A 26301-nucleotide genomic window follows, 5' to 3' on the forward strand; every position below is an offset into this window, starting at 1 on the left:
TATAACCCTTTTGGCTTGATTTTCAAAACACCATTCAGAGGCTGGAATAGTATTATATATATATATACACGTAGGAAAAATACTGTTGATTTACATTAGAGCGAGACAGCTTTTCACAGGATTTGGTGGGTTTTCTCCCCAGTGTATCCAGTGGAATGGGGTATTTCCCATTTGATTAAAATAAGATCTATAATATCATTTAAACTGCTTCATATGAAAGTATTTTAAAGTCATTTATGAACTATTAAAAAGACAGTTACATTAATATTTCAAGTATTTATGGGCTTTTTAATAATTTTCTCTCACTTTTAGGAGCTTGCATTCATCTTCGGGACCCTGAGCTTGCTTTGGCTATTGAATCTTGCTTAAAAGGACTTCTGCAAGCCTATTGTTGCCATAATCATGCTGATGAACGAGTGCTTCAGGCACTGATGAAAAGGTTTTACCCACCAGGGACCTCACGGCCACAGATAATAGTTTCTGAGTTTCGGAATGATGTGTATGATGTAAGACACAGGTAAGGCATCAGTAATTAAATACTGTTTCTGGTTTTGCTTCGTTACGTGCAAGCTCAGAAAGACATTAAAACATTTTTAATGTTAACCATATCTACACTACTGATTTGTAAAATTCCATCAGGCCACGTCTTTAACTTGAATCTTAGGCATTGGAGATACATAGATAAATGAGAGATACTCCCTGCCTTTGAGGTCCTTACATGAGCTCTGTTTTGGGAGACATACTGGGAAATAGACATTGTGTGGCTTAGAAATTGTACTGAAGAAGGGAATGGTGCAGACCTGGCCACGTTAAGAGGGAGGGTGTATGGAAGAACTTGGGCGCTCATTACTCACAGTTCAGCTCTAGGTGGTTTACAGATTCCATAAAGAGCTGTGATTGTTTTCTTTAATGACCCTAACAAACCTTCTCAAGGGCACCATACCCAAACTGCCTTCTTTCTTAGCTGCTGGCTAGCTAATCACTTTACCTTTAAAGATACACATGTATGTGTGTGTGTGTATTCCTACATATATATAGTCCTCTCTATATATCCCTATATATATATTCCTATATATATATATATTCCTATATATTTATATTCCTATTAACAGATTGTTTTAAAATTTCTTTTCTCTCCCACTCCACTTTTTCTTATAAATCCAATTTTTGCTTTTTTCAATTGCCTTATATTTGGAAACATTAAAAATGCCCTTCATTTTAAGCATGTTTTTTCTATATTTAATTTGATTGTGGTATTTTTCCTTTTACTTGGCTTTGGAAATCACGTGTTTATTCAAGCTTTCTTCTGAGCTTAATTAGGATCATCAAATCATCTTGTCTTATAATTCCTCTTACCAGTGAGGCTCACCGTGCTCGCCTGGAATTTGATGTGCGGTTTTTCCTGTGTCCCTCCCGTCCTCTTTAGGCTTTCTACGTTATGTTGTTTAGTGAGCCTATTCCATACTTGTCCTTTCCTCGTCTCATTACTGACACATTATTGCTACTATTCCTTCCTACTTTTAGTTTTCCTCGACTGATTTTACAGCATCTCTCAGCGGGCAGCTAATTGTGATATAAACTAAATATGAAGTGCATCCCAGGGAAGTAGAGCAAAAGGAAGGGCTGGTTGTGACGGGGTGCTTTAGAGCAAGCTGGTGGGAGCAGCCCTGCCTAGCAGTGGCCTGTGCCTGCTCCAAAATACTTGCTCCTTCCTAGCGTAGAAACCTGTGCTTTCAGTGGACTGGCCAGAGCCTATGTTTCACCACAGTCCCCTTCCACGTCCCCTCCCTCTCAGACTCGGGCTCCCTATCCTCTCTCCGCTCACTCCCTGCGTTGTTTCACTGACACTGCTTGATGTTTCTAGAGCGCCCACCCCCTATTCTTTCCTATCTTTGTTTTTACTTCCACTTGAACTCTGTCCTAAGGTTACTATCCTATTTCTCTGCCTCTTTTTAACAGGAAAAACTTCTCAGATGAGTTGTCTGTGTCACTAATTTCTCTCTTCCCCTTCCTTCTTGAACCTACTCCAGTCAAGTTTTTATAGCTTCATCACATACCAGAGCAGCTCTTGTCCAGGCGCCAGTGAGCCTTGCTGGGCTTGGTCCTGTTGTCCTTCCTTCCTCCTCACTGACTTGACCTACCAGCAGTATTTGATTCAGTTGATCGTTTAATTCTTCCTGAAACACTTTTTTTTACTTGGTCCCTAGGATGTCACTCTTCTTGTTTTCCCAAATCTCTAGGTATTCTTTTTTAATGTCTTCTGCTTATTTCTCCTCATTTGGGAACCTCCAGTGTCAGTGTTCCAGACCTCTTCTCCATGTGCACCTACTCCCAGCACTTACTTCCTGGGTGAACTCATCCAGTTTCATGGCTTTAAATATAGTCCATACACGGATGATCACCACATTATGTTTCTAGCTGGGCTCTTTCCTCTGAATTCCAGAATATAATACATTCAATTTATATTTTCCACTTTGATGTCCAAAAGACATTTGAAACTTAACATATCTAAAAGCCAAACTCCTGAGATCCACCCTAAAAACTGCTCTTCCTTTAGTCATCCCCATCTCCATTTTTCAGTTGCTCAAGCCAAAACCTCAGTCATCCTTGACTTCTTTCTGCCATCCCACATCCTACTGGCTATACTTTATAAATGTATCCAGGATCTAAACACTTCTGCAGTGCCACCCTGGTTCACGCCATTATCATATCTCAAGTGAGTTTTGCTTCTGGTTCCCTTCCATCCACACTCTCAGTATCACAGCCAGAGTAAAGTCAGACCATGTCATTCCTCTGCTCAAATCGTCCTGTACGTTCTCATCCTCTTTAGGCCTAACTGCGACTTCTCGGGCCCACATGACCTGTCTTCTTGCCATCTCTCCTGTCCTTGTGTCCAGTAGCACTCGCAGCACTGCTCGTCCACCACAGCACACTGGCCTCCCGGCTTCTCCAACAGCCCTCTTAGGGCCTTTGCAAATGCTGCTCCCTGGGCACGAAATGCTCTTCTTCAGTATGCTAATGTAACTCCCATTTCCTCAGGTGTCTGCCTGTTGACACCTTAGTAAGGCTTTTCCTGAACCTTTCTGTGTGAAAAAGCACGGTATGCCACTTTTTCTTGATTTTTCTGTCTCCCTTCAGTAGAATGTAAGCTCCGTGGGGAGAAGGATATAGTCTGTTTTGTTTACTGCTATCTCCTCATCCTCTGAACAGCATCTGGCACATAGTAGGTGCTCAGTAAATACATGTTGAATTAATGAATGAATAAGTGGAAAACATATATATACAAACATATTTCTTTGTTTTGGAATTCTAGAACTAAGAAAGCAGTAAGAATGCCATTGCCATTTCCCAATGTGTTTTAATTAAATGACTTTTATGTTTGTATGATAGAGTATAAGATTTAAGAAAATTGTAATGATTAAGTATAACAGGCAATAGGACATAATGATTGAGAATCTGGGTTCTAGAGCTGAGCTGCCTGGTTTAAATCCTAGCCTGACCTCTTACCTTTATGACATTGGGGAACTTATTAAACTCTCTGAAGCTTCCTCATTTGGGGAAAAAAAAAAATAGAGTGAATAATATTATCTATCTCATATAGTTGTTTTGAGGATTAAATGAGCTAATACAGGTTTCCGCAGGGATATCCCTCTGTGGGTATAAAAATCTGTGGATGCTCAAGCCCCATACTTGGCCCTCTGTAGCCACAGTCCACATCTGCTGATTCTGACAACCACGGATACTGCAGTGCATACTGTATTCACTGAAAAAGAATCCACATATAAGTGGACTTATGCAGTTCAAACTCGTGTTGTTCACGGGTCAACTGTATTTACAATATGCTTAGAACAGTGCCTAGCACATAGTATTATATAAATGTTTGCTAATAAAATAAAATAAACCTATTACAGATGTTTTCAAACATTATCACATATTTTCCATGTCTTGTTACTATCCATCATCTTGTCACCCATTTTTAAAATATACATATATAATTACAGTTTGGTAAGTTAATCCTTATATATTTTTGTCTCCTAGAGCTGCTTATCATCCAGAGTTCCCAACGGTTCTGACAGCTTTAGAAATAGATAATGCAGTGGTCACAAATAGCCTAATTGACATGAGAAGCATAGAGACAGTGCTGCTGATCAAAGTAAGACCAGATGCTTGCTGTATTTTATATTATTTTAAATTTCCCAAACTGAGGTTGGTTATATAAATTCCTATTCTGCTTAAGTACTTGATATTTTTATGAATTCTTTTTCTTAAAAAAACTTTGAGCTCTGTAAAATAAATCAGAGTTTATTCTTCATCAGTATACATATTTCTATTGATATGTACTTGTTAGATTAGATCACCAATATTGTGTTTCATCTATTGGCATAAATTTGCTGAGAAGGAACAAGGGAATTCAAAACAAATCTGTAATTAATACAAACAGAGTCTCTTTTTCTCATTAATGGAACCTGAGCGGCAATGACATCAGTCATCCAAATGTGTATATGTGAATTGCAAGTTCATATTGTAATTATTTTTGGGCTTGGCCCTCTCATATTTTAGACAGATACTTGAAAGAAAATAATGAAGTCCTCTTGTAAAGGTCTGTTCCAAGGAAGGTTGATTAGGCCTCAGTTAAGCCTAATCCTCTTTTTACTTCCTCTGGGAAGTAAAATACTAAATATTTCCAGGCTTTCCCTACATAATTCAGTGTACTAATCTTTTATTGGAATTTGCTGTTCTCTCACATCTTTTCTAGGGTGTAAAAGACCTTTAGACAAAATAAGATTTCATTTTTCTATGAAAAATAAGATTTCTAAGGTAAATATTTTCATGTGAAAAGGTACTTAAAATCTTTAATTTTAGTAGATAGCAATATTAGAATTTAAAAATAAAATCTATCAGGGAGATTGGTTCAAGATGGCAGAGTAGAAGGACGTGTGCTCACTCCCTCTTGCGAGAGCACCGGAATCACAAGTAACTGCTGAACAATCATCGACAGGAAGACACTGGAACTCACCAAAAAATAAACCCCACATCCAAACACAAAGGAGAAGCCGCAATGAGACGGTGGGAGGGGCGCAATCACAATAAAATGAAATCCCATAACGGCTGGGTGGGTGACTCACAAACTGGAGAACACTTATACCAGAGAAGTCCACCCACTGGAGTGAAGGTTCTGAGCCCCATGTCAGGCTTCCCAACCTGGGGTTCTGGCAGTGGGAGGAAGAATTCCTAGAGGCTTTGAAGGCTAGCAGGATGTGATTGCAGGACTTCGACAGGACTGGGGGAAACAGACTCCACTCTTAGAGGGCACACACAAGGTAGTGTGCGCATCGGGACCCAAGGGAAGGAGCAGTGACCCCATAGGAGACTGAACCAGACCTACCTGCTAGTGTTGGAGAGTCTCCTGCAGAGGCGGGGGCTGGCTATGGCTCACTACAGGGACAAGGACACTGGCAGCAGAAGTTCTGGGAAGTACTCCTTGGCGTGAGCCCTCCCAGAGCCAGCCATTAGCCCCACCAAAGAGCCGGGAAGGCTCCAGTGCTGGGTCGCCACAGGGCAAACAACCAACGGGGGGGGGGGGGAACCCAGCCCCACCCATCAGCAGAAAACAGGATTAAAGTTTTACTGAGCTCTGCCCACCAGAGCAACACCCAGTTCTACCCACCACCAGTCCCTCCTATCAGGAAACCTGCACAAGCCTCTTAGATAGCCTCATCCACCAAAGGGCAGACAGCAGAAGCAAGAAGAACTACAGTTCTGCAGCCTGTGGAAGGAAAACCACATTCACAGAAAGATAGACAAAATGAAAAGGCAGAGGACTTTGTACCAGATTAAGGAAAAAGATGAGACCCCAGAAAAATAACCAAATGAAGTGGGGATAGGCAACCTTCCAGAAAAAGAATTCAGAATAATGATAGTGAAGATGATCCAGGACCCTGGAAAAAGAATGGAGGCAAAGATTGAGAAGATGCAAGAAATGTTTAACGAAGACCTAGAAGAATTAAAGAACAGACAAACAGTGATGAACAATACAATAACTGAAATGAAAAATACACTAGAAGGAATCAATAGCAGAATAACTGAGGCAGAAAAACGGTTAAGTGACCTGGAAGACAGAATGGTAGCATTCACTGCCACGGAAAAGAATAAAGAAGAAAGAATGCAAAGAAATGAAGACAGCCTAAGAGACCTCTGGGATAACATTAAATGCGACAACATTCGCATTATAGGGGTCCCAGAAGGAGAAGAGAGAGAGGAATGACCTGAAAAAATATTTGAAGAGATTATAGTCGAAAACTTCCCTAACATGGGAAACGAAGTAGCCACCCAAGTCCAGGAAGCGCAGAGAGTCCCATACAGGATAAACCCAAAGAGAAACACGCCGAGACACATAGTAATCAAAGTGGCAAAAATTAAAGACAAAGAAAAATTATTGAAAGCAGCAAGGGAAAAACGACAAATAACATACAAGGGAACTCCCATAAGGTTAACAGCTGATTTCTCAGCAGAAGCTCTACAAGCCAGAAGGGAGTGGCATGACATATTTAAAGTGATGAAAGGGAAGAACCTACAACCAAGATTACTCTACCCAGCAAGGATCTCATTCAGATTTGACGGAGAAATCAAAAGCTTTACAGACAAGCAAAAGCTAAGAGAATTCAGCACGACCAAACCAGCTCTACACAAGTGCTAAAGGAACTTCTCTAAGTGGGAAACACAAGAGAAGAAAAGGACCTACAAAAACAAACCCATAACAACTAAGAAAATGGTCTTGGGAACATACATATCGATAATTACCTTAATGTGAATGGATTAAATGCTCCAACCAAAAGACACAGGCTCGCTGAATGGATACAAAAACAAGACCCATATATACGCTGTCTACAAGAGACCCACTTCAGACCTAGGGACACATACAGACTGAAAGTGAGGGGATGAAAAAAGATAGTCCATGCAAATGGAAATCAAAAGAAAGCTGGAGTAGCAATACTCATATCAGATAAAATAGACTTTAAAATAAAGAATGTTACAAGAGACAAGGAAGGACGCTACATAATGATCAAGGGATCAATCCAAGAAGAAGATATAACAATTATAACTATAAATGCACCCAACACAGGAGCACCTCAATACATAAGGCAACTGCTAATAGCTATAAGAGAGGAAATCGACAGTGACACAATAATAGTGGGGGACTTTAACAACTCACTTATACCAATGGACAGATCATCCAGACAGAAAATTAATAAGGAAATACAAGCTTTAAATGACACAATAGACCAGATAGACTTAATTGATATTTACAGGACATTCCATCCCAAAACAGCAGATTACACTTTCTTCTCAAGTGCACACAGAACATTCTCCAGGATAGATCACATCTTGGGTCACAAATCAATCCTCGGCAAATTTAAGAAAACTGAAATCATATCAAGCATCTTTTCAGACCACAATACTATGAGATTAGAAATCAGTTACAGGGGGAAAAAACATACAAAACACAAACACATGGAGGCTAAACAATACATTACTAAATAACCAAGAGATCACTGAAGAAATCAAAGAGGAAATCAAAAAATACCTAGAGACAAATGACAATGAAAACACGATGATCCAAAACCTATGGGATGCAGTAAAAGCAGTTTTAAGAGCGAAGTTTATAGCAATACAAGCCTACCTCAAGAAACAAGAAAAATCTAAAATAAACAATCTAACTTTACACCTAAAGAAACTAAGAGAAAGAAGAACAAACGAAACCCAAAGTTAGTAGAAGGAAAGAAATCATGAAGATCAGAGCAGAAATAAATGACATAGAAACAAAGAAACCAGTGGCAAAGATCAATAAAACTAAAAGCTGGTTCTTTGAGAAGATAAACAAAATTGATAAACCTTTAGCCAGACTCATCAAGAAAAAGAGGGGGAGGACTCAAATCAATAAAATTAGAAATGAAAAAGGAGAAGTTACAACAGACACCACAGAAATAGAAAGCATCCTAAGAGACTACTACAAGCAACTCTATGCCAATAAAATGGACAACCTGGAAGAAATGGACAAATTCTTAGAAAGGTATAACCTTCCAAGACTGAACCAGGAAGAAATAGAAAATATGAACAGACCAATCACAAGTAATGAACTTGAAACTGTGATTAAAAATCTTCCAACAAACAAAAGTCCAGGACCAGATGACTTCACAGGTGAATTCTATCAAACATTTAGAGAAGAGCTAACACCCATCCTTCTCAAACTCTTCCAAAAAATTGCAGAGGAAGGAACACTCCCAAACCCATTCTATGAGGCCACCATCACCCTGATACCAAAACCAGACACATACTACAAATAAAGAAAATTACAAACCAATATCACTGATGAATATAGATGCAAAAATCCTCAACAAAATACTAGCAAACAGAATCCAGCAACACATTAAAAGGATCATACACCATGATCAAGTGGGATTTATCCCAGGAATTCAAGGATTCTTCAATATATGCAAATTAATCAATGTGATACAACATATTAACAAATTGAAGAATAAAAACCATATGATCATCTCAATAGATGCAGAAAAAGCTTTTGACAAAATTCAACACCTATTAATGATAAAAACTCTGCAGAAAGTGGGCATAGAGGGAACCTACCTCAACATAATAAAGGCCATATACAAGAAACCCACAGCAAACATCATTCTCAGTGGTGAAAAACTGAAAGCATTTCCTCTAAGATCAGGAACAAGACAAGGATGTCCACTCTCACCACTATATTCAACATAGTTTTGGAAGTCCTAGCCACAGCAATCAGAGAAGAAAAAGAAATAAAGTAATAGAAAGTGGAAAAGAAGTAAAATTGTCACTGTTTGCGGATGACATGATACTATACATAGAGAATCCTAAAACTGCCACCAGAAAACTACTAGAGCTAATCAATGAATTTGGTAAAGTTGCAGGATACAAAATTAATGCAGAGAAATCTTGCATTCCTATACACTAACAACGAAAGATCAGAAAGAGAAATTAAGGGAACAATCCCATTCACCACTGCAACAAAAAGAATCAAATAGCTAGGAATAAAGCTACCTAAGTTGGTAAAGACCTGTACTCAGTAAACTATAAGACACTGATGAAAGAAATCAAAGATGACACAAACAGATGGAGAGATATACCATGTTCTTGGATTGGAAGAATCAATATTGTGAAAATGACTATACTACCCAAAGCAATCTACAGATTCAGTGCAATCCCTATCAAATTAACAGTGGCATTTTTTACAGAACTAGAACAAAAAATCTTAAAATTTGTATGGAGACATAAAAGACCCCGAATAGCCAAAGCAATCTCGAGGGGAAAAAAACGGAGCTGGAAGAATCAGACTCCCTGACTTCAGACTATACTACAAAGCTACAGTAATCAAGACAATATGGTACTGGCACAAAAACAGAAATATAGATCAATGGAACAGGATAGAAAGTCCAGAGATAAACCCATGCACCTATGGTCAACTAATCTATGACAAAGGAGGCAAGGATATACAATGAAGAAAAGACAGTCTCTTCAATAAGTGGTGCTGGGAAAACTGGACAGCTACATGTTAAAAGAATGAAATTAGAACACTCCCTAACACCATACACAAAAATAAACAAAATGGTTTAGAGACCTAAATGTAAGACCAGACACTGTAAAACTCTTAGAGGAAAACATAGGACGAACGCTCTTTGACATAAGTCACAGCAAGATATTTTTTGACCCACCTCCTAGAGTAATGGAAATAAAAATAAACAAATGGGACCTAATGAAACTTAAAAGCTTTTGCACAGCAAAGGAAACTACAGACAAGATGAAAAGACAACCCTCAGAATGGGAGATAATATTTGCAAATGAATCAACTGACAAAGGATTAATCTCCAAAATACATAAACAGCTCATGCAGCTCAATATGAAAAAAAAAAAACAACCCAATCAAAAAATGGGCAGAAGACCTAAATAGACATTTCTCCAGAGAAGACATACAGGTGGCCAAGAAGCACATGAAAATCTGCTCAACATCACTAATTATTAGAGAAATGCAAATCAAAACTACAATGAGGTATCACGTCACACCAATTAGAATAGGCATCATCAGAAGATCTACAAACCACAAATGCTGGAGAGGGTGTGGAGAAAAGGGAACCCTCTTGCACTGTTGGTGGGAATGTAAATTGATACAGCCACTATGGAGAACAGTATGGAGGTTCCTTGAAAAACTAAAAATAGAATTACCGTATTACCCAGCAATCCCACTACTGGGCATATACCCAGAGAAAACCATAATTCAAAAAGACACATGCCCTCCATTGTTCATTGCAGCACTATTTACACCAGTCAGGTCATGGAAGCAACCTAAATGCCCATCGACAGATGAATGGATAAAGAAGATGTGGTACATATATACAATGGAATATTACTCAGCCATAAAAAGGAACGAAATATGGTCATTTGTAGAGACATGGATGGATCTAGAGACTGTCATACAGAGTGAAGTAAGTCAGAAAGAGAAAAACAAATATCGTATATTAACGCATATATGTGGAACCTAGAAAAATGGTACGGATGAACCGGTTTGCAGGGCAGAAATAAGAGACACAGATGTAGAGAACAAAGGTATGGACACCAAGCGGGGAGACTGGCGGCGGGGGGGGGGCAGTGTGATGAATTGAGAGATTGGGATTGACATGTATACACTGATATGTATAAAATGGGTGACTAATAAGAACCTGCTGTATAAAAAATAAATAAAATTCAAAAATATATATATCAGTTTGTCATAAAACATCATTTCTTATGTTTTTAAGACTCTTAATAGTTTAATTCTTTGAATCTTGAAAGTTGTTTTTTTAATTATTTTATTTTTCTCATGGAATTATTTCATTTGAATGTTTAAATAAAAATACTTGAATCTTAAAGTGGTAATAGGTAATATTTTGAAATTATATACAACAGAAATGCTTTGGCATTTTTTTAAAATGTATTTTCCCCTCTATTTTTTTAGAATAATTCTGTAGCTCGTAAAGTAATGCAGTCCCAAAAGCCACCCAAAAACTGTAGAGAAGCTTTTACTGCTGATGGTGATCAAGTTTTTGCAGGGCGTTATTACTCATCTGAATATAAAAGACCTAAGTTTCTCAGCAGAGATGTGGATTCTGAAATAAGGTTAGTGTCCAGTGTAGCTTTACTGTATTATTCCCACTAGTTCTTTGGGGTTCATTTCTTTTCATATTACTGTATTAGTAGTTATGTAAGTGAAGAATTGTGAGTAATCTGTTTGGTCTTAAAAGATGATTTATCTGGATGTAGGATTCTAGATTGACGGTTATTTTCCATCATGACTTTGATGACAGTATTCTGGGCTTGACGAGCTGGTCTGCACATTGATTATTACCTGTCTGCAAGGAGGTAAGGAGCTTAACTCAGAATGTAAATTAGCTACATCACTATACCACTGTTTAGTTTTGCTGATTTTTCTCAGCGAGAGTACAAGTGTGGTGGGTATACATTCTGGCTCAAGGTCCTTGCTGTGTCTCTGCTTGGTACTTTGAGTTGCACTGTTCTAGAAGAAAAATCAGTCGGCACTGTTAGATCAAATGCTTAGGGAGGTAGAGCTGCTAGAGGAGACGCAGTGAGAAGCCAAACAAAAAACTAAAGGTACTTAATAAGATTCAAACGCGTGCAAAAAGAATTTTTGGTACGAAAAAGCATGATTTTCCCAACTGAACTGTCAGTTGATGAATTGATAAGGTGGAGCTGAATTAATGACCTAGAAGACCTCAAGCAGAAGAACATAGAACTTAGGTAAAAGCACTATCTAAGAAAACTAAGTAAAAGTGAAAGTATTCTAAATGGCTTTTATATATAGGGGGAAATGAGGTTTTTTTTAAATAGATATCTGATTTTCAAATTATATTAGTTATTTTTGTATGATTATGAGAGCAGCATAAAGCAAAATAACCATAGTGAATATTGGAAAGTTTAGTAAAATTTCTTTTTTAGCAACAGAAAACTGTTGAATGACCTGCAACTTGTTATTACAGCACTCAACACACATTTTAAATTGACACTGAATCTTTGTGATAGGATAGATGAAAATTCATCAATGTCTGAACGTACCTGTATAAAAGTGACCTGTAAAGTGATAAATTTTTGTCCGCTGTGCCATGACACTTAAATCAGGCCCTTCTAATTCTTAACTGGGTAAGACTAAATTATATAGTACTCAAACAAACATGAATGCAAATGTATAGGCAATATCATGGTAGTGTTACTGTGTGTAATTCATGCTTTTTCTTTCAACAAAAAATGCCTTGTGCATTTGTGTTCCACATCTTTAAAAAAAAGTATGACATTCTTGGAAAAGGTAGTAAGTGTATCAGCAGCAAATCAGGATCCCTGATTCTAGCATTTTAGTAGTAATGGTTTAAGACTTACTTATGAAGTTAATAATTGGCTTCATTTTTAGCTAAAATATTTGCATCAATGTGTAGTGGACAGAGCTTTTGTTTAAAAAGCCAGATGAACATTGGTTTTTTAAAAATTGTTTCTCACCTTGATAAACTTTATTGATTGAAAATGTACTAAGTTATCATGATACTTAAATGATATTTGTGTCATCTGTTTTGACCTGAACCAGTATGATAGTTGTCTGATATTTGGAAATTTAAAAAAATTCACTGGTGTTTTTTAATTACGGAAAATATAAATTGGAAAACAAAAGTAGCTCATAATTCCATCTCTCCACAGTCCCTGTTGACATTTTAAAAATGATTAAAAGTAATATAAGCATATGGTGAGAAAATTCAAACAGTACAGAAATGTATGCAATGAAAAGTGAAGCCCTTTGCCCCCGCTTAGGTATAATGTTTTCAAGGTTCATCCATTTGTGCTGTGTATAAGTATGCATATGGTTTCTGTGTCTTGCTTTTTGTCTCTCAATATTACATCTTGGAAATGGTTCCATATCAGGACACTTAGAGCTGCCCCTTGGTATGGCTGTTCCATAATCCACCTGACCAGTTCCTGTTGATGGACATACATGTTATCTGCAGTTTTCTCCTACTGTAGCAGTGCTGCAGTTAGAACACACATGTGTATCTTGGAATACTTCTGAAAGTATGTGCATCGATTAAATTCTAAATGGTGAAAATGCTGAGTCAAAGGATATGTGAATTTAAAAACTTTTTAATAGCTGTTGCCAAATGACTGTCATTGTTTTATTAACATACAATTTATGGCCTGATTTTAAATATTTAATAACATTAAACAATTACTAATATTTTTAATACTTAATAATATTAAATGAGCCTTAATATTTATTAAAATAAATAATATTTAAATTTTATTTTATTATTATATAAGTTGATCATTTAATAGCAATTGCCAAATGACTACAGAACAATTGATTCCCTAATCCCCTCTCACACTATGAGTATATGAAGTATGCTTTTCTATACCCTCATCAACTCAGCACTGGCAGATTCCTGTTGATGAAAGATGGCTCTGAAAAAGTTTTTGCATCTGGCTCCATTTTTACCAGAAATACCACACTTACTCTCCTCTTTTTCTCATTTTATCATTTGTTTATCATTCATTCAGCTAACATCATTGATTTTTGTTTTTAATTTTGAGACTTCCACAAGGTAGCACGTTTCTAATAGTTCATCAAATTAAGATGCTCTATTATTTTATATACCAGTAAAAAAGAAAAGTATTGATAGTTGAACCATGGACTGGAAGATGATTTCAGAATTCAGAGATGTTAAAATGTGGAAAAATGTGCATCTTAGTGAAATCTGGCATACACTCTTTATCAGAGAAAAGTTGTTCTTAATTGCACAGGTGGTTCTCTTCCACCAGGCACAGAGTTTTAGAAGAGAGAGTCAGTGAGACAGGAAAAGATCACTTCTGAAGACAGTTGCCTCTGCTGGCATAGAGACCCCTTATGGCTTTGGCATCTGCTGACCTTATCCTCCACCTCTTTTCATTGTCCTCTCCTTCCCTTTCACTCCCCACACATTCATAGCATGTATTCACCACAGAAAATGTTGAGCTGACCTTCAGTTTTACTGACCTTCAGTCTTACTTGTTTTTCACCTCTCTGTGCCTTTGTGTATTTCTTTCCATCTTCTCCTCTAGGTGGTCCATCTGGTGACAACTTCAGAGAACACAAGTCAGTTGTCACTTCTCCCAGACTTACTCTTAGGTTCCCGTCGTATTGTGGACATATAGTGCAGTGTCCTGTTCACATTTCAATGTTATGGTTTATTTCCTGATGTTTTGCCTTTTTGTTTGATTCTTTTATGCCTTAATTTTTTTTCTACCTCTGCCTATCACTGTGCACAATGCCTACCACAGATAAATCATAAATACTTACTAATGAAGTAAGTAAAATTTAATTCCAGTTTAGAAGATGTTTTTTGAAATCTCTGTATTTTCATGTTATGAATTACTTGGTAGGAATAGAGAACTGGTTTAACTGCATAGGTTTTGCAAAAAAGCTATTACAAATAGGGCTTTCTTTGTAAAGATCTAAATATTTGTAATATTCAGAAGTAAATTTAAAGTATTTTTTTACCCTGTCTTCTCTGTTAAGTGACTTGGAGAATGAGGTTGAAAATAAGAAAGCCCAGATAGCAAATCTTCAGCAACATTTGTCTGCCCTTGAAAAGGATATTAAACACAATGAAGAACTTCTTAGAAGGTGCCAACTACATTACAGAGAGTTAAAGGTAAAAAAACATCATTTTGTTTTCTCAGCTTAATCATTTCCAAGTTATTTTTAAGGTCTTAACATTCATTTAGTTAGACAAATAGTTCTCAAATATTTTGGCTCAAGCCCCTTTACAATCTTAAAAGAGCTTTTGCTTGTGTGGGTTTTATCTATCAGTATTCATATTATTAAAAATTAAAGCAAAATTTAAGTTTATTAATTCATTTAAAAATAATAAGTCCATTATATGTTAACATAAATAACATTTTTATGAAAAATAACTTTTCCAAAACCAAAAAGATTGACGTTTTTTATATTGTTTTAAATCTCTAACATCTGGCTTAATAAAATTCACCTGAACTGTCATATCAGCTTCTGTAATCAGTCTGTTGCAATATTACACATCATAGTTATAAACCTCCTGTACACGTGTAAGAAATTGATAGTAAAATTGGTCTGACAAAAAATAATGCCGGGCTTCCCTGGTGGCGCAGGGGTTAAGAATCTGCCTGCCAACGCAGGGGACACGGGTTCGAGCCCTGGTCCGGGAAGATCCCACGTGCCACAGAGCAGCTAAGCCCGTGAGCCACAACTACTGAGCCTGCGCTCTAGAGCCCGCGAACCACAGCTACTGACCCCGGGTGCCACAACTACTGAAGCCTGCGCGCCTAGAGCCCGTGCTCTGCAACAGGAGAAGCCACCACAATGAGAAGCCAGAGCACAGCAACGAAGACCCAACTCAGCCAAAAATAAATAAAATAAAATAAATTAAAAAAAAAAAAAGCGCCCCCCCCCCGCCAGGTGCCGCTGCTGGGCAGCACTGGCCCACGACTTGGGCCGTGTCAGGAAGTGCCGGAAGGGCCTCGTGTGTTTGGATTTAAAATTTTCAGTCAGCCTCAGAGTTGGAGGTCTCATTTCTAAAGAAAGCAAAACCACTTTAGTCACTACGGGTAAATACAAACGCCGAAGCCTCCTCCGCCTCCAAATTTAATGCACCGGCAGGCGGAAGACCTATATAGGGTCCGGTTCAGAAAAGGGCCCGTCAGGGCCTCGAGCCCAGGAATAAAAGATCCTGGGGATTCTCCTGGCCGCCCGGTTGGAAAGGCAACATCGCAGGCCGCCGGCTCTGGACCCTGATGACCCGGGCCCTGCTTCAGCCCGGGCGAAGAGGGAAACTGAAAGGGCTGGTTTTTCCTTGAGGGGGAACGATGACTGCAACGCACCGGAAACGGCGCGCTGAGAGGCCCGCGGGAGCGGCGGAGACGCCGCCTGATGGCATTGAAACGAATGGGAATTGTAAGTGACTATGAGAAAATCCGTACCTTTGCTGTAGCAATAGTAGGTGTTGGTGGAGTTGGCAGTGTGACTGCTGAAATGCTGACAAGATGTGGCATTGGTAAGTTGCTGCTCTTTGACTGTGACAAGGTGGAACTGGCCAATATGAATAGACTTTTCTTCCAACCTCATCAAGCAGGATTAAGTAAAGTTCAAGCAGCAGAACATACTTTGAGGAACATTAATCCTGATGTTCTTTTTGAAGTACACAACTACAATATAACCACAGTAGAAAACTTTGAACGTTTCATGAATAGAATAAGTAATGGTGGGTTAGAAGAAGGAAAACCTGTTGACCTAGTTCTTAGCTGTGTGGACAGTTTTGAAGCTCGAATGACAATAAATACAGCTTGTCATGAGCTTGGACAAACATGGATGGAGTCTGGGGTCAGTGAAAATGCAGTTTCAGGGCATATACAGCTCATAATTCCTGGAGAATCTGCTTGTTTTGCGTGTGCTCCACCGCTTGTAGTTGCTGCAAATATTGATGAGAAGACTCTGAAACGAGAAGGTGTTTGTGCAGCCAGTCTTCCTACCACTATGGGAGTGGTTGCTGGGATCTTGGTACAAAATGTGTTAAAGTTTCTGTTAAATTTTGGTACTGTTAGTTTTTACCTTGGATACAATGCAATGCAGGATTTTTTCCCTACTATGTCCATGAAGCCAAATCCTCAGTGTGATGACAGAAATTGTAGGAAGCAACAGGAAGAATATAAGAAAAAGGTAGCAGCACTGCCCACACAGGAGGTTGTTCAAGAAGAGGAAGAGATAATACATGACGACAATGAGTGGGGTACTGAGTTGGTATCTGAGGTTTCAGAAGAGGAACTGAAAAATTCTTCAGGTCCAATTCCTGACTTACCTGAAGGAATTACAGTGGCATATACAGTTCCCCAAAAGCAAGAAGATTCTGTACCTGAAGTAACAGTGGAAGATTCTGGTGAAAGCTTGGAAGACCTCATGGCCAAGATGAAGAACATGTAAATAATGGACTGGCCTGTATTTTATTTCCTGTGTCTAAACCTGTTCCCTAGCAATTAAAAACAAAATCATTTAAAACTGAGAAAACTTAGGGCAACATCAGTTGATGTATAATCTTCACTGAACTGTTATACTGTTTAAAAATACTGTGACTATTGCTTGTTACTCTCCCCCCCACAAGTAAATCAGAAACTCTCCTAAGACTTATGTTTCATTCTAGTAAGAAAACTTCAAAGGATTATTGCAGGCAGTTATAAATCTTATTTAAAACTTAGCCATTGAACTGTTTTGGCCTTTTGGGAGGGGTGGGAAGAAAGGACCAATTTGATTTGCCTGAGGCCATGGACAACAGAATAGTATGTGGTCAAGTATAGGGAAAGGACAAGAGGTACAACCTATTGATTAGAGCCAGCAGGCATCTACTCATTGTGTTTGGAATTGCTCTCTACAGGAAAACTGCCCACTACTACTAACTTGAGCAACAGTGAATTTCAAATAGTAAACCTATAAAATAAAAACATCCTTTCAAATGTTTCCTGATGAAACACAAGCTGAAATACAGTCATTGGAAAAGTTTGTAAACCTCTGAATTATATATTCAAAACAAGACAGAGTCAAATAAGAGGAAGCTTTCTTCATGGATAGACAGATAAAGATATTTTCAGGATGTACAAATTATATTTCTGCACTGATTAAGAAAAAGCATATCATCTGTGGAACATATATCTGAGTCAGTGTGCTTTATTGAGGAGCAAAAGATAAATTTAGGCTAAGATCATCTAAATTATACCCATCATATGGGCTACCTTCTAATACTTTATTTTATTTAAATTTGATTCCGTGGGTAGTTAGATATTGGCAAAGGTTTGTCCTGGATAACAGACAATAAAAGAGGTCAAAATTGCCTCTGCAACGATTGACATGTCTTTCTTCACAGGGAAGAGTATCATTTTCCCTGATCGTGACCACTAAATCGTAATTTGATAAACTGGTTTTCTCTGGATTTTGCATACAAATAATGAAGGCTTAGAGAACCTTGTTTGAAATAAATTCCTAATGGTTTGGAGAGTAATAAAGACACATGCATGTGTAATCATTATCTGTAGGCTGGTACTATGCTAGTCTCCTATTTTGATGACTTTTTTTGCTCTGAAAAGATATAAATGTCTAAATTCTATCTCTAGGAGGAAAATGTCATTAAAAAATTAAAAGTGCATTTCCCACTTGTAAAGTAAAATTCTAAAAATAATTTCAGAAAGCCCCAAATATCAAATATGTTTAATATATTAGCTTTGAGGTTTTAGCATACTGCGATTCTTATGTTTAGAGTGATGCCAGGAAAGTATGGGGATAGTTTCTCTAGCCTTGAAACATATTTACGTTGCCTTAGTAGGTCATTTGTTGTTGTTTAAAATTTTAGTGTAGTCATCTGTAAAATAACTTTTCTAGTTCCTAGAGATGCTTTGAATTTCAAAAAAGAAATGCAGTCTTTCTAAGTCCCATTCCTTTGGTATACTAATTTGGTACCTCTGGTACACTAATTTGGTAATGCTTTACTTATAAGTTTATATAGTTTGATAAATAGCTAGAACCTACTATCCTTTTTTTTAAAAATTTTTATTGGAGTATAGTTGATTTACAATATGTGTTAGTTTCAGGTGTACACAAATTGAAACAGTTATACATATATATATTAGAACCTGCTATCTTCTAAAGACCTTTTTTCTGTTCTTAATTTGGCACTGTACCCTGCTGGTGTCTTATACTGTACCAAATCTTATCTAATTTTTTTGTCTTATATCTTCCATTAAAGTTATTATTTTAGCAGAAAAAAAAAAAGCTTTTAAATAAATAAATAAATAATAATGCCTTAGTGTTTTTATGAAAATAGTGTTGACTTCATGGACCCTCTGAAAGAGTCTCAGAGACACCCAGGAGATAGTGGGATTGGACTTTAAGAACCACTGGAGTGGGCTTCCCTGGTGGCGCAGTGGTTGAGAATCTGCCTGCCAATGCAGGGGACACGGGTTCGAGCCCTGGTCTGGGAAGATCCCACATGCCACGGAGCAACTAGGCCCGTGAGCCACAACTACTGAGCCCGCGCGTCTGGAGCTTGTGCTCCTCAACAAGAGAGGCCACGACAGTGAGAGGCCCGCGCACCGCGATGAAGAGTGGCCCCCACTTGCCACAACTTGAGAAAGCCCACGCACAGAAACGAAGACCCAACACAGCCAAAAATAAATAAATAAATAAGTAAATAATTAAAAAAAAAAAAAAAGCTTTAGCCCTCATATTAAAAAAAAAAAAAAAAAAAAAAGAACCACTGGAGTAATCTTTCCATAACTGAGACTGGGTGTTTCAGGAAAGTACTTTCTCTGTGGACTCAACACTGTCATCATTTTAAATGCTAAGGTGGAGTACTTATATCTGCTTTGCATGAGAGTGGATTAGCAATAATGGTGATCAAGGCAGACTTTATACATACTTTTCTTTGGTTCATTTAATACTAATGTGTCTCTTTCATTAACTATGGAATCCTTCTATAACATAAAGCAGAGTAGAACTTTGTTGATTAATACATCCTTCCCCAGGGTTTTTGTTTTTATTTTTCATTTATTTCTATTTACTAAAATCTAAATACTTTTTTTCAAAAGATGAAAATAAGAAAAAGTATTTCTGAAATTCGGGAACTTGAGACTATAGAAGAACACCAGTCTGTAGATATTGCAACCTTGGTAAGATTCTTTTCCTCAATTTAAATGTAATGTTAAAGGACAAATCTGTCATTTAAGTTAAGAGTATCTACTCTCAGCTTTATAAAAGAATCCTTTTTTGAGGCTACTTTTTATGATTACTATGTCCATTTACAAATAAGGTAGAAACTACCTGGTGTATGGCCTTCAAGTTCCTTAATATTTTGTATATGTAACTTGCATACATTGTAACTGGTTTTGTCTTCTTCTGTCGATACATGAAATAAAACTTTATCAGAGCTTATTATGTAAATAGTTCCCTTTCAAACCAAACTACCTAGCATAGTTTTTTTCAGAATTAATCAGTATCAATATTAGTGGTATCTTTTAGTCAGTTGAAGTTGGTCTCTTTGCATTATTTTTTTTTCCAAGTTAATGGTTTTAATTCACTGCATATTTGTTACTCTATTTTAATTTCTCTTAGACATCTTTTTATGACATTCAGCTTAGCTCCCTGGGTTACCATAAGTAGTGAATTAGATAGATTGCAGAGTCTTGTTAAAATGAATCAGTATTTACTAGTTGTCTACCCTCTACCAGGCATCATGTTAAATGCTGAGGGACACAACAGTGAACAAAACAGATCAAGTCCCTGCACCGATGGAGCTTTACTCTAATAAGAATTTGTCTTCATTTTTTATTAGTAATCTGGTTTTCCACTTAGTGTTTTTCTGCTTTCATTACTTTTATTGATAGACTAAATTTCTTAAAGGTATGGACTGTGTCTTGTTTATTTTTGTTTACTCAGCGTCTAACACATTGTCTGGCATAAGATATATATGTATATACATTGTATTTTGAAAGAAAAAGTGAGTAGATAGAATAAAAGTTACCCCTTTTGATTATGACCTCAAGCACAATATAGTTTGTCTTCTAAATGTAATCCTTTTATATTTTTGAACCTATTTCTTCTACCTCCTAATTTACTATTAAGAGTATGAAAATATCATAATTTGTTATTTGTATTTGTCTTTAATCTGATTTACTTGTAGCCTATAGTTTCTCCTCTTCTAGAATTGTACTGTTTTTCTATTTGATTACTTAAGTGTTTTAATTAATTCTATATGCTCTGTAAATGTCGCCAGGAAGACGAAGCTCAAGAAAATAAAATCAAAATGAAAATGGTTGAGAAAAATATGGAACAACAAAAAGAAAATATGGAACATTTTAAAAGTCTGAAAATAGAAGCAGAAAACAAGTATGATGCAATTAAACAGAAAATTCATCAGCTATCAGAGCTAGCAGATCCACTTAAGGTATGTATTATTGTTACTCTACTATATATATTTTTTTATGTTTCAGTTTTATATATGTGGTATACTGGCTAGATATTACCTCAACAGAATTTATGGCTAAATGTAAATATAACTGTATAAAACCAGGCTGTAAACCAACTTTTCATCATTAGATCAATTAGAATTAGACACTCTGCTCACACCTTTAAGGAGAATAAATTGCCAAATTTCTGACCCCCCAGAAGATTACAGCTTTTGTTACCTTTTTATTTTGTGAGATTTTTTTCTTCTTTTAGAACTAGAGGCAGGACATCTTATCTGTCTATACTGTTTCTGTGCTTACCTGTTCTCTTGTCCCACTTTTCCTCAATAGCTGAAGAATTAGTTGATATAAAAGCCAACTTGAAATAAAATGCTACCCAATTCCCATTTATTAACATATCTGCATTATATTCCAGCTAGAATTCAATTAGCTTTTTTTTTTTTTTTTAAAGCACATACTTTTTGGAACCAAAGTAGGGAAATAAAGTTATTTAACAATTAAATTCTGTAAATTTCACCATGTTTAATAGCTTTGTTGTCAAGTAGCTTACTATCATTCTCATTTTTATGAATAGCTCAATTATTCTTGAAACCTCAAATTTTATTTATAAGACATTGAGAACAATTAATAGTATGTTTTAAGAGGAGAAAGGTTTATTGATGATATAACCCCCTTTTTTTGCAGGAAAATTACCCCTTTGAATCAAAATGTATTTAGATATTTTAAAAATTGAAAAGAATTTGCGTGCATATGAACTTTACTGTAATTGTCTCCATTGACAATTTTAGAAAACATAATTTATTAAAGGAAGTTAGAGGAGGAGCTGAGCAGAAACAGCTTTTCTCTGTTTGCAGTGGCCTCTCTACAGCTGCTTTCCATAGAGCTGTGATTCCTGCCTGCTGTTGTAATGCAAGGTGGTTTACTTTTTTTCTATTTGAGATAAGAATAAAAAATGGGAAAATAGACTGATAAATTACTGATTAAGAAGAATATAAAATTTTAATAATAAAGTTGTGAGGAAGGAAAAAGTATTAAGGATACTGTTGAAAAAGACAAATAGTAGTTACTACAGGAAATTAGAATTAAAAACACAAAAAGTCCAAGATAAAAAAGAAGACAAAATTAGTTTTTAAAAGAAAATAGAATAAGAAGAAATAAAATAAGTATGAAAATTGTCAGGAATAGGAGAGAGAGAATTCAAAACTCAGAAATTAGAGCAGTGAAGTTAAAACAAAGATGAGATAAAAGAAAATTTTAAATGGGTGAAGGATTGAGCAGGGAAACTTAAAATGATAAAGTATGCTAAAACAATATAGGAAAAGAAACAATTCTCACCCAAATTGTCCCAGATAGCTTAAAATTAAAAACAAAAAATGAAGGATAAGCTGTGTTCTGTTCTTTTAGGGACGTGTAGGCTAACGCAACTCCTGGAATTGGGAGTCCGTAGATAAGTTCAAGAGCAGAACATATGGGCAGAAGGCAGTATGAATTCTTGGTCTTAAGTTCCTTGCCTTGGTTGCAAATAAGTGAAAGCTAGATGCGTCCTTCAGTAAACCCGCATGCAGTCAGCCAGTAGCCAAGAGGGTTTTGCTTTGCAATATGACATCCCAATAGCCGTCAGTAACAACAGAACCAAGAATATTTGGCTAACAAAAGAATTTAATTCCTCCGAAACTGTCTTTGTGATATATTAGCAGCTTCTAAATGTAATCTGTTTGCTATCAGGATGTTTGTTCATTTTATGTCAGAGGAGTGGTGAGGAGTGGAATACTCTGTTCAAATATGTAGTCATTGTAATCTTGGCATAAGATTTCAATATTTTTCTCCCTTTGAACAGTTTATTTTGATTTACACTGCAAACTTAATGCTTTAGTCACAAATTAAATTTTTTGTACAGGGAGCATGACTTACGTCAAGAATGATGGTCTGCATTTTGGAGTAGGAGGGCCTCTCAGTTTCTGATAGGGATAATGAGTGTTTATTTGGATTGAGGTTGACTATGCTTTTGAAAATTCCAAGATCTAATGATCTATAGCTTTTTAAAACCTCATAATTGATGTAGAGTTATATGAAGCAAGTGGCTATAATACATACTGTAGCAATTTATCCAATGTTGTCGGGTAACTAAAATTGGTTATTTAGACATCAAAGAGAATAAAATTTTTCAATGATTCTGTCCCTTCTAGCATCTCAGCGTATTTTTTTAAAGGCTGAACTTTTTAGGGCTACATCAGAATTAATTTTAGATCTAATCCGACCTAGTCCTCACCCCAAAACCAGGATGAATGTCACTAACTGGCCTTTAATATCTCTAAGTCTGTTTCACCATCAACAAAATGAAATTAAAAGAAATACTCTCTTGGTTTCTTTTTAGTTTTAAATTTGATGATACCTATGATATAAATTTATTAAATATATAAGGACAAGTCAAAAGCCATGATAAACGTGGAGAAAAGAACATTAAATTCTTTTCATCCTATTTTATAAGTCACGTCTTTCCCTTTCTAAAGTTGCTAGGAGAAAAGATTAAGCAGCACAGATCTGCCCTGATATAATTGACCCCTTTGGCTCTAGAAAGCTGATTTGGTTCCCTAAAGCAAACGTGGACATATTTATTTTGAAAGTTTCTACCAAAAATGATTAGAAAGTTTAGTGTTCAACCATTCTGTTTCATAAACTATTCCAATTTCTAACTGTAGTATCTCCTACTATGTAAATGGCACCCATTTTCTTTCATTCTCCTCAAAGTAAAGGAACAGAGTATCTCCATACTCCATATAACAATGTTTTTATTTTTAATAGAACTCTGCTATAAAAGCTGTATATTATTAAGTGTCTACCTTGGGTGATAGTTATTTTTAGCAGTACGAACAAGATGCAGTAAATTGTATTCTTAGGTCAGCGAATAGCCTACATCTATTCTTTTATATGAGGTAAATACTTGCAATTTTTAGATACTTCACGTGTTCTTTTTCTTTTCGGGATATCTCCAAATATTCTGTCTTCCTTGATGCTGTTGTTTTGGTTTGTGTTCGTTTCTTTTTCCTTGTAACTGTGATTCTTGAGGCTGAACATGATCATCGTAGTATGTGTGTCCAGTACTACGCTCAAAAAGCAAACTGACTAAAATTTAATTGGGTGGTTATTAAATCAAGAGCCATTTTAAAAATTGAGATTCAGGGATTCTCAGCCTACTAAAACAGAATCTCCAAAGGTGGAGTTTGGAAATCTGTTTATTTTTTAAAACATCCAAATTGATGATACAGAAGTCAAGCTGTATATCAGTATTTGAGAAAGCTGCTGCAATTGGTGGCTATGTGTGTGTGTGTATATATATATATATATATATATATATAATCTTCTAAATAAAATCTTTTCACCAGGCTATGCCTCCTTTAAAGAAATTTGTTTACCGCATGTACTCAAATAGAAGGCAGATTCCCATAACAAGGGAAAAATCCAGTAACAAAGGAAAATATATTTTAGTTGCCATTCATATATGAAACTATTAGGCAAAATAATCAAAATCTGTACTTGACATTCGGTCTACTAATTTAATTATACATGAACAGAAAATCACAGGTACAAAGTGATATGTTTAACATTTAGAAACACTGCTTTGTTTCCATTTGCATTTCATGAATTAATTTTTTTAACCTTTCTCATGTGTCTTCTGCGTTGGCATCTTTATCGTGATTAGAGCTGTCGTTTGAGTAATTAGAAGAGTTGAGTGATGGATTTTTCCAGAGCTCTTGATCTTCTCTTTCATCTACATTATTTTAAGTATAGCACTTTTAATAAATCATCTTTTAATTTTAAATAGGGTAAAATTTACTCTTTTTTGTGTACGCTTAGGAGTTTTGACAAATGCATAAAGTTGTGTACCCAACACCACAATCAAGATACAGAACAGTTCTAACATCCCTCCCCCCTCCCCCCCTCCCAGATTCCCTTACAGGGCTCCTTCGTAGCCAAACCTCCCCCGCCCTTAATCTCTGGCAGTCACTGATCTGCTCTTTATCACTATGGTTTTGCCTTGTACATAATATCACGTAAGTGGAATCATAATATGTAACCTTTTGAGTCTGGCTTCTTTCATTTAGCATGGTGTATTTGAGAGTTATTCATGTTATCATTATCTGATCAATAGCTTATTCCTTTTTATTACTGAGTAATAATTCCACTGTATGGAAGTACCATAGCTTGCTTATTCATGCACCTATTAAAGGACATTTGGATGGTTTCAGTTTTGGTGGTTATGAATAAAGCTGCTCTGAACCTTTAAGTGTAGGTTTTTGTATGATAGGGTTTCATTTCTCTTGGTTAAGTACCTAGTACTATAGTAAATGTTGTAGATTTTTAATTCATTTTTCAATTATTCTATGTAGAAATATTACTGATTTTTGTATTGGCCTAGTATCCAGTGACCTTTCTAAACTCACTTATTAATTTCAAAACTTTTTCTTTGGAATTTCTTTATTCACAGTCATCTCTCTTTTAAATACAATTTGATTCTTCCTGTCCAATCTGTATACTTTTTATTTCCTTTCCTTATTTTAATTGAACCATCCAGGACCTCCAATAAATGTTAAATAGAAGCAATGGGACTGCACGTCCTTGTCTTGCACTTAATCTTAAAAAGAAAGCACTTGTTATTTCATCTTAAAAGTAATGGTTAGCTGTTATTTGTTCTTGTTTGTGTTTCTTCTCTTTATTTCTTTCTTTTGGGATTAGCCAAGTAATTTTTAGTATTCCTTTTTAAAATGTCCTCTACTAGTTTGTTTAGCTACAATTTTTGTTTTTTTGGTTTTTTCCCAGTGGTTGCTGTGCATTACAATATGCATCTTTACCTTATAGTTTACTACTGTTTCCCTTTAAAGTGATCTTGGGATGGCTTCTTTACAATTATATTTTGTTCTCAAAATTATGAGGTTACACCTCCAGAAATGATGACCAAATAAGTCAATGTTAAATTTCTTCACATCTTTTCCTCCTCCACCCCAATTCACCTTTCTTTAAAACCAGGTTTCCTCTGTCAGGTACCTCTGTAATATACAACACTTGCATTGTTTTAAGTCTTTTCAGGCTATCGTAGCTTCCCAGGAAACCGCCTTGTTTACCAAAATAAAGTTGAGAACACCATAAGGTATGGAGACTTCAGACAAGAACTTTAATATGATAATGTGACTTTTCAATTTGGGAAACTCCTCATTTCTC

At 36.3% G+C, this 26301-nt stretch overlaps 1 protein-coding gene and 1 pseudogene across 3 annotated transcripts in view; both read left to right on the forward strand.

Moving 5' to 3' along the window:
• The window catches only part of SMC6 (structural maintenance of chromosomes 6), a 78036-nt gene that overhangs the window by 33770 nt on the left and 17965 nt on the right, over positions 1-26301 (forward strand). For both annotated transcript variants that reach the window (XM_082356449.1, XM_082356448.1), the window contains exons 15-20: positions 313-517; positions 4039-4153; positions 11027-11187; positions 14621-14756; positions 19708-19788; positions 20892-21062. In XM_082356449.1, the coding sequence (XP_082212575.1) occupies positions 313-517; positions 4039-4153; positions 11027-11187; positions 14621-14756; positions 19708-19788; positions 20892-21062 (869 nt within the window). The remainder of the gene's footprint in view (positions 1-312; positions 518-4038; positions 4154-11026; positions 11188-14620; positions 14757-19707; positions 19789-20891; positions 21063-26301) is intronic.
• On the forward strand, positions 15387-17121 carry LOC309611696 (ubiquitin-like modifier-activating enzyme 5 pseudogene; annotated as a pseudogene). Its single transcript has one exon. The product of its transcript is annotated as a ubiquitin-like modifier-activating enzyme 5 pseudogene (transcript).

The sequence above is a fragment of the Balaenoptera borealis genome (assembly GCF_965194805.1).
Source record: "Balaenoptera borealis genome assembly, chromosome: 15".
NCBI classification, from domain to species: domain Eukaryota; kingdom Metazoa; phylum Chordata; class Mammalia; order Artiodactyla; family Balaenopteridae; genus Balaenoptera; species Balaenoptera borealis.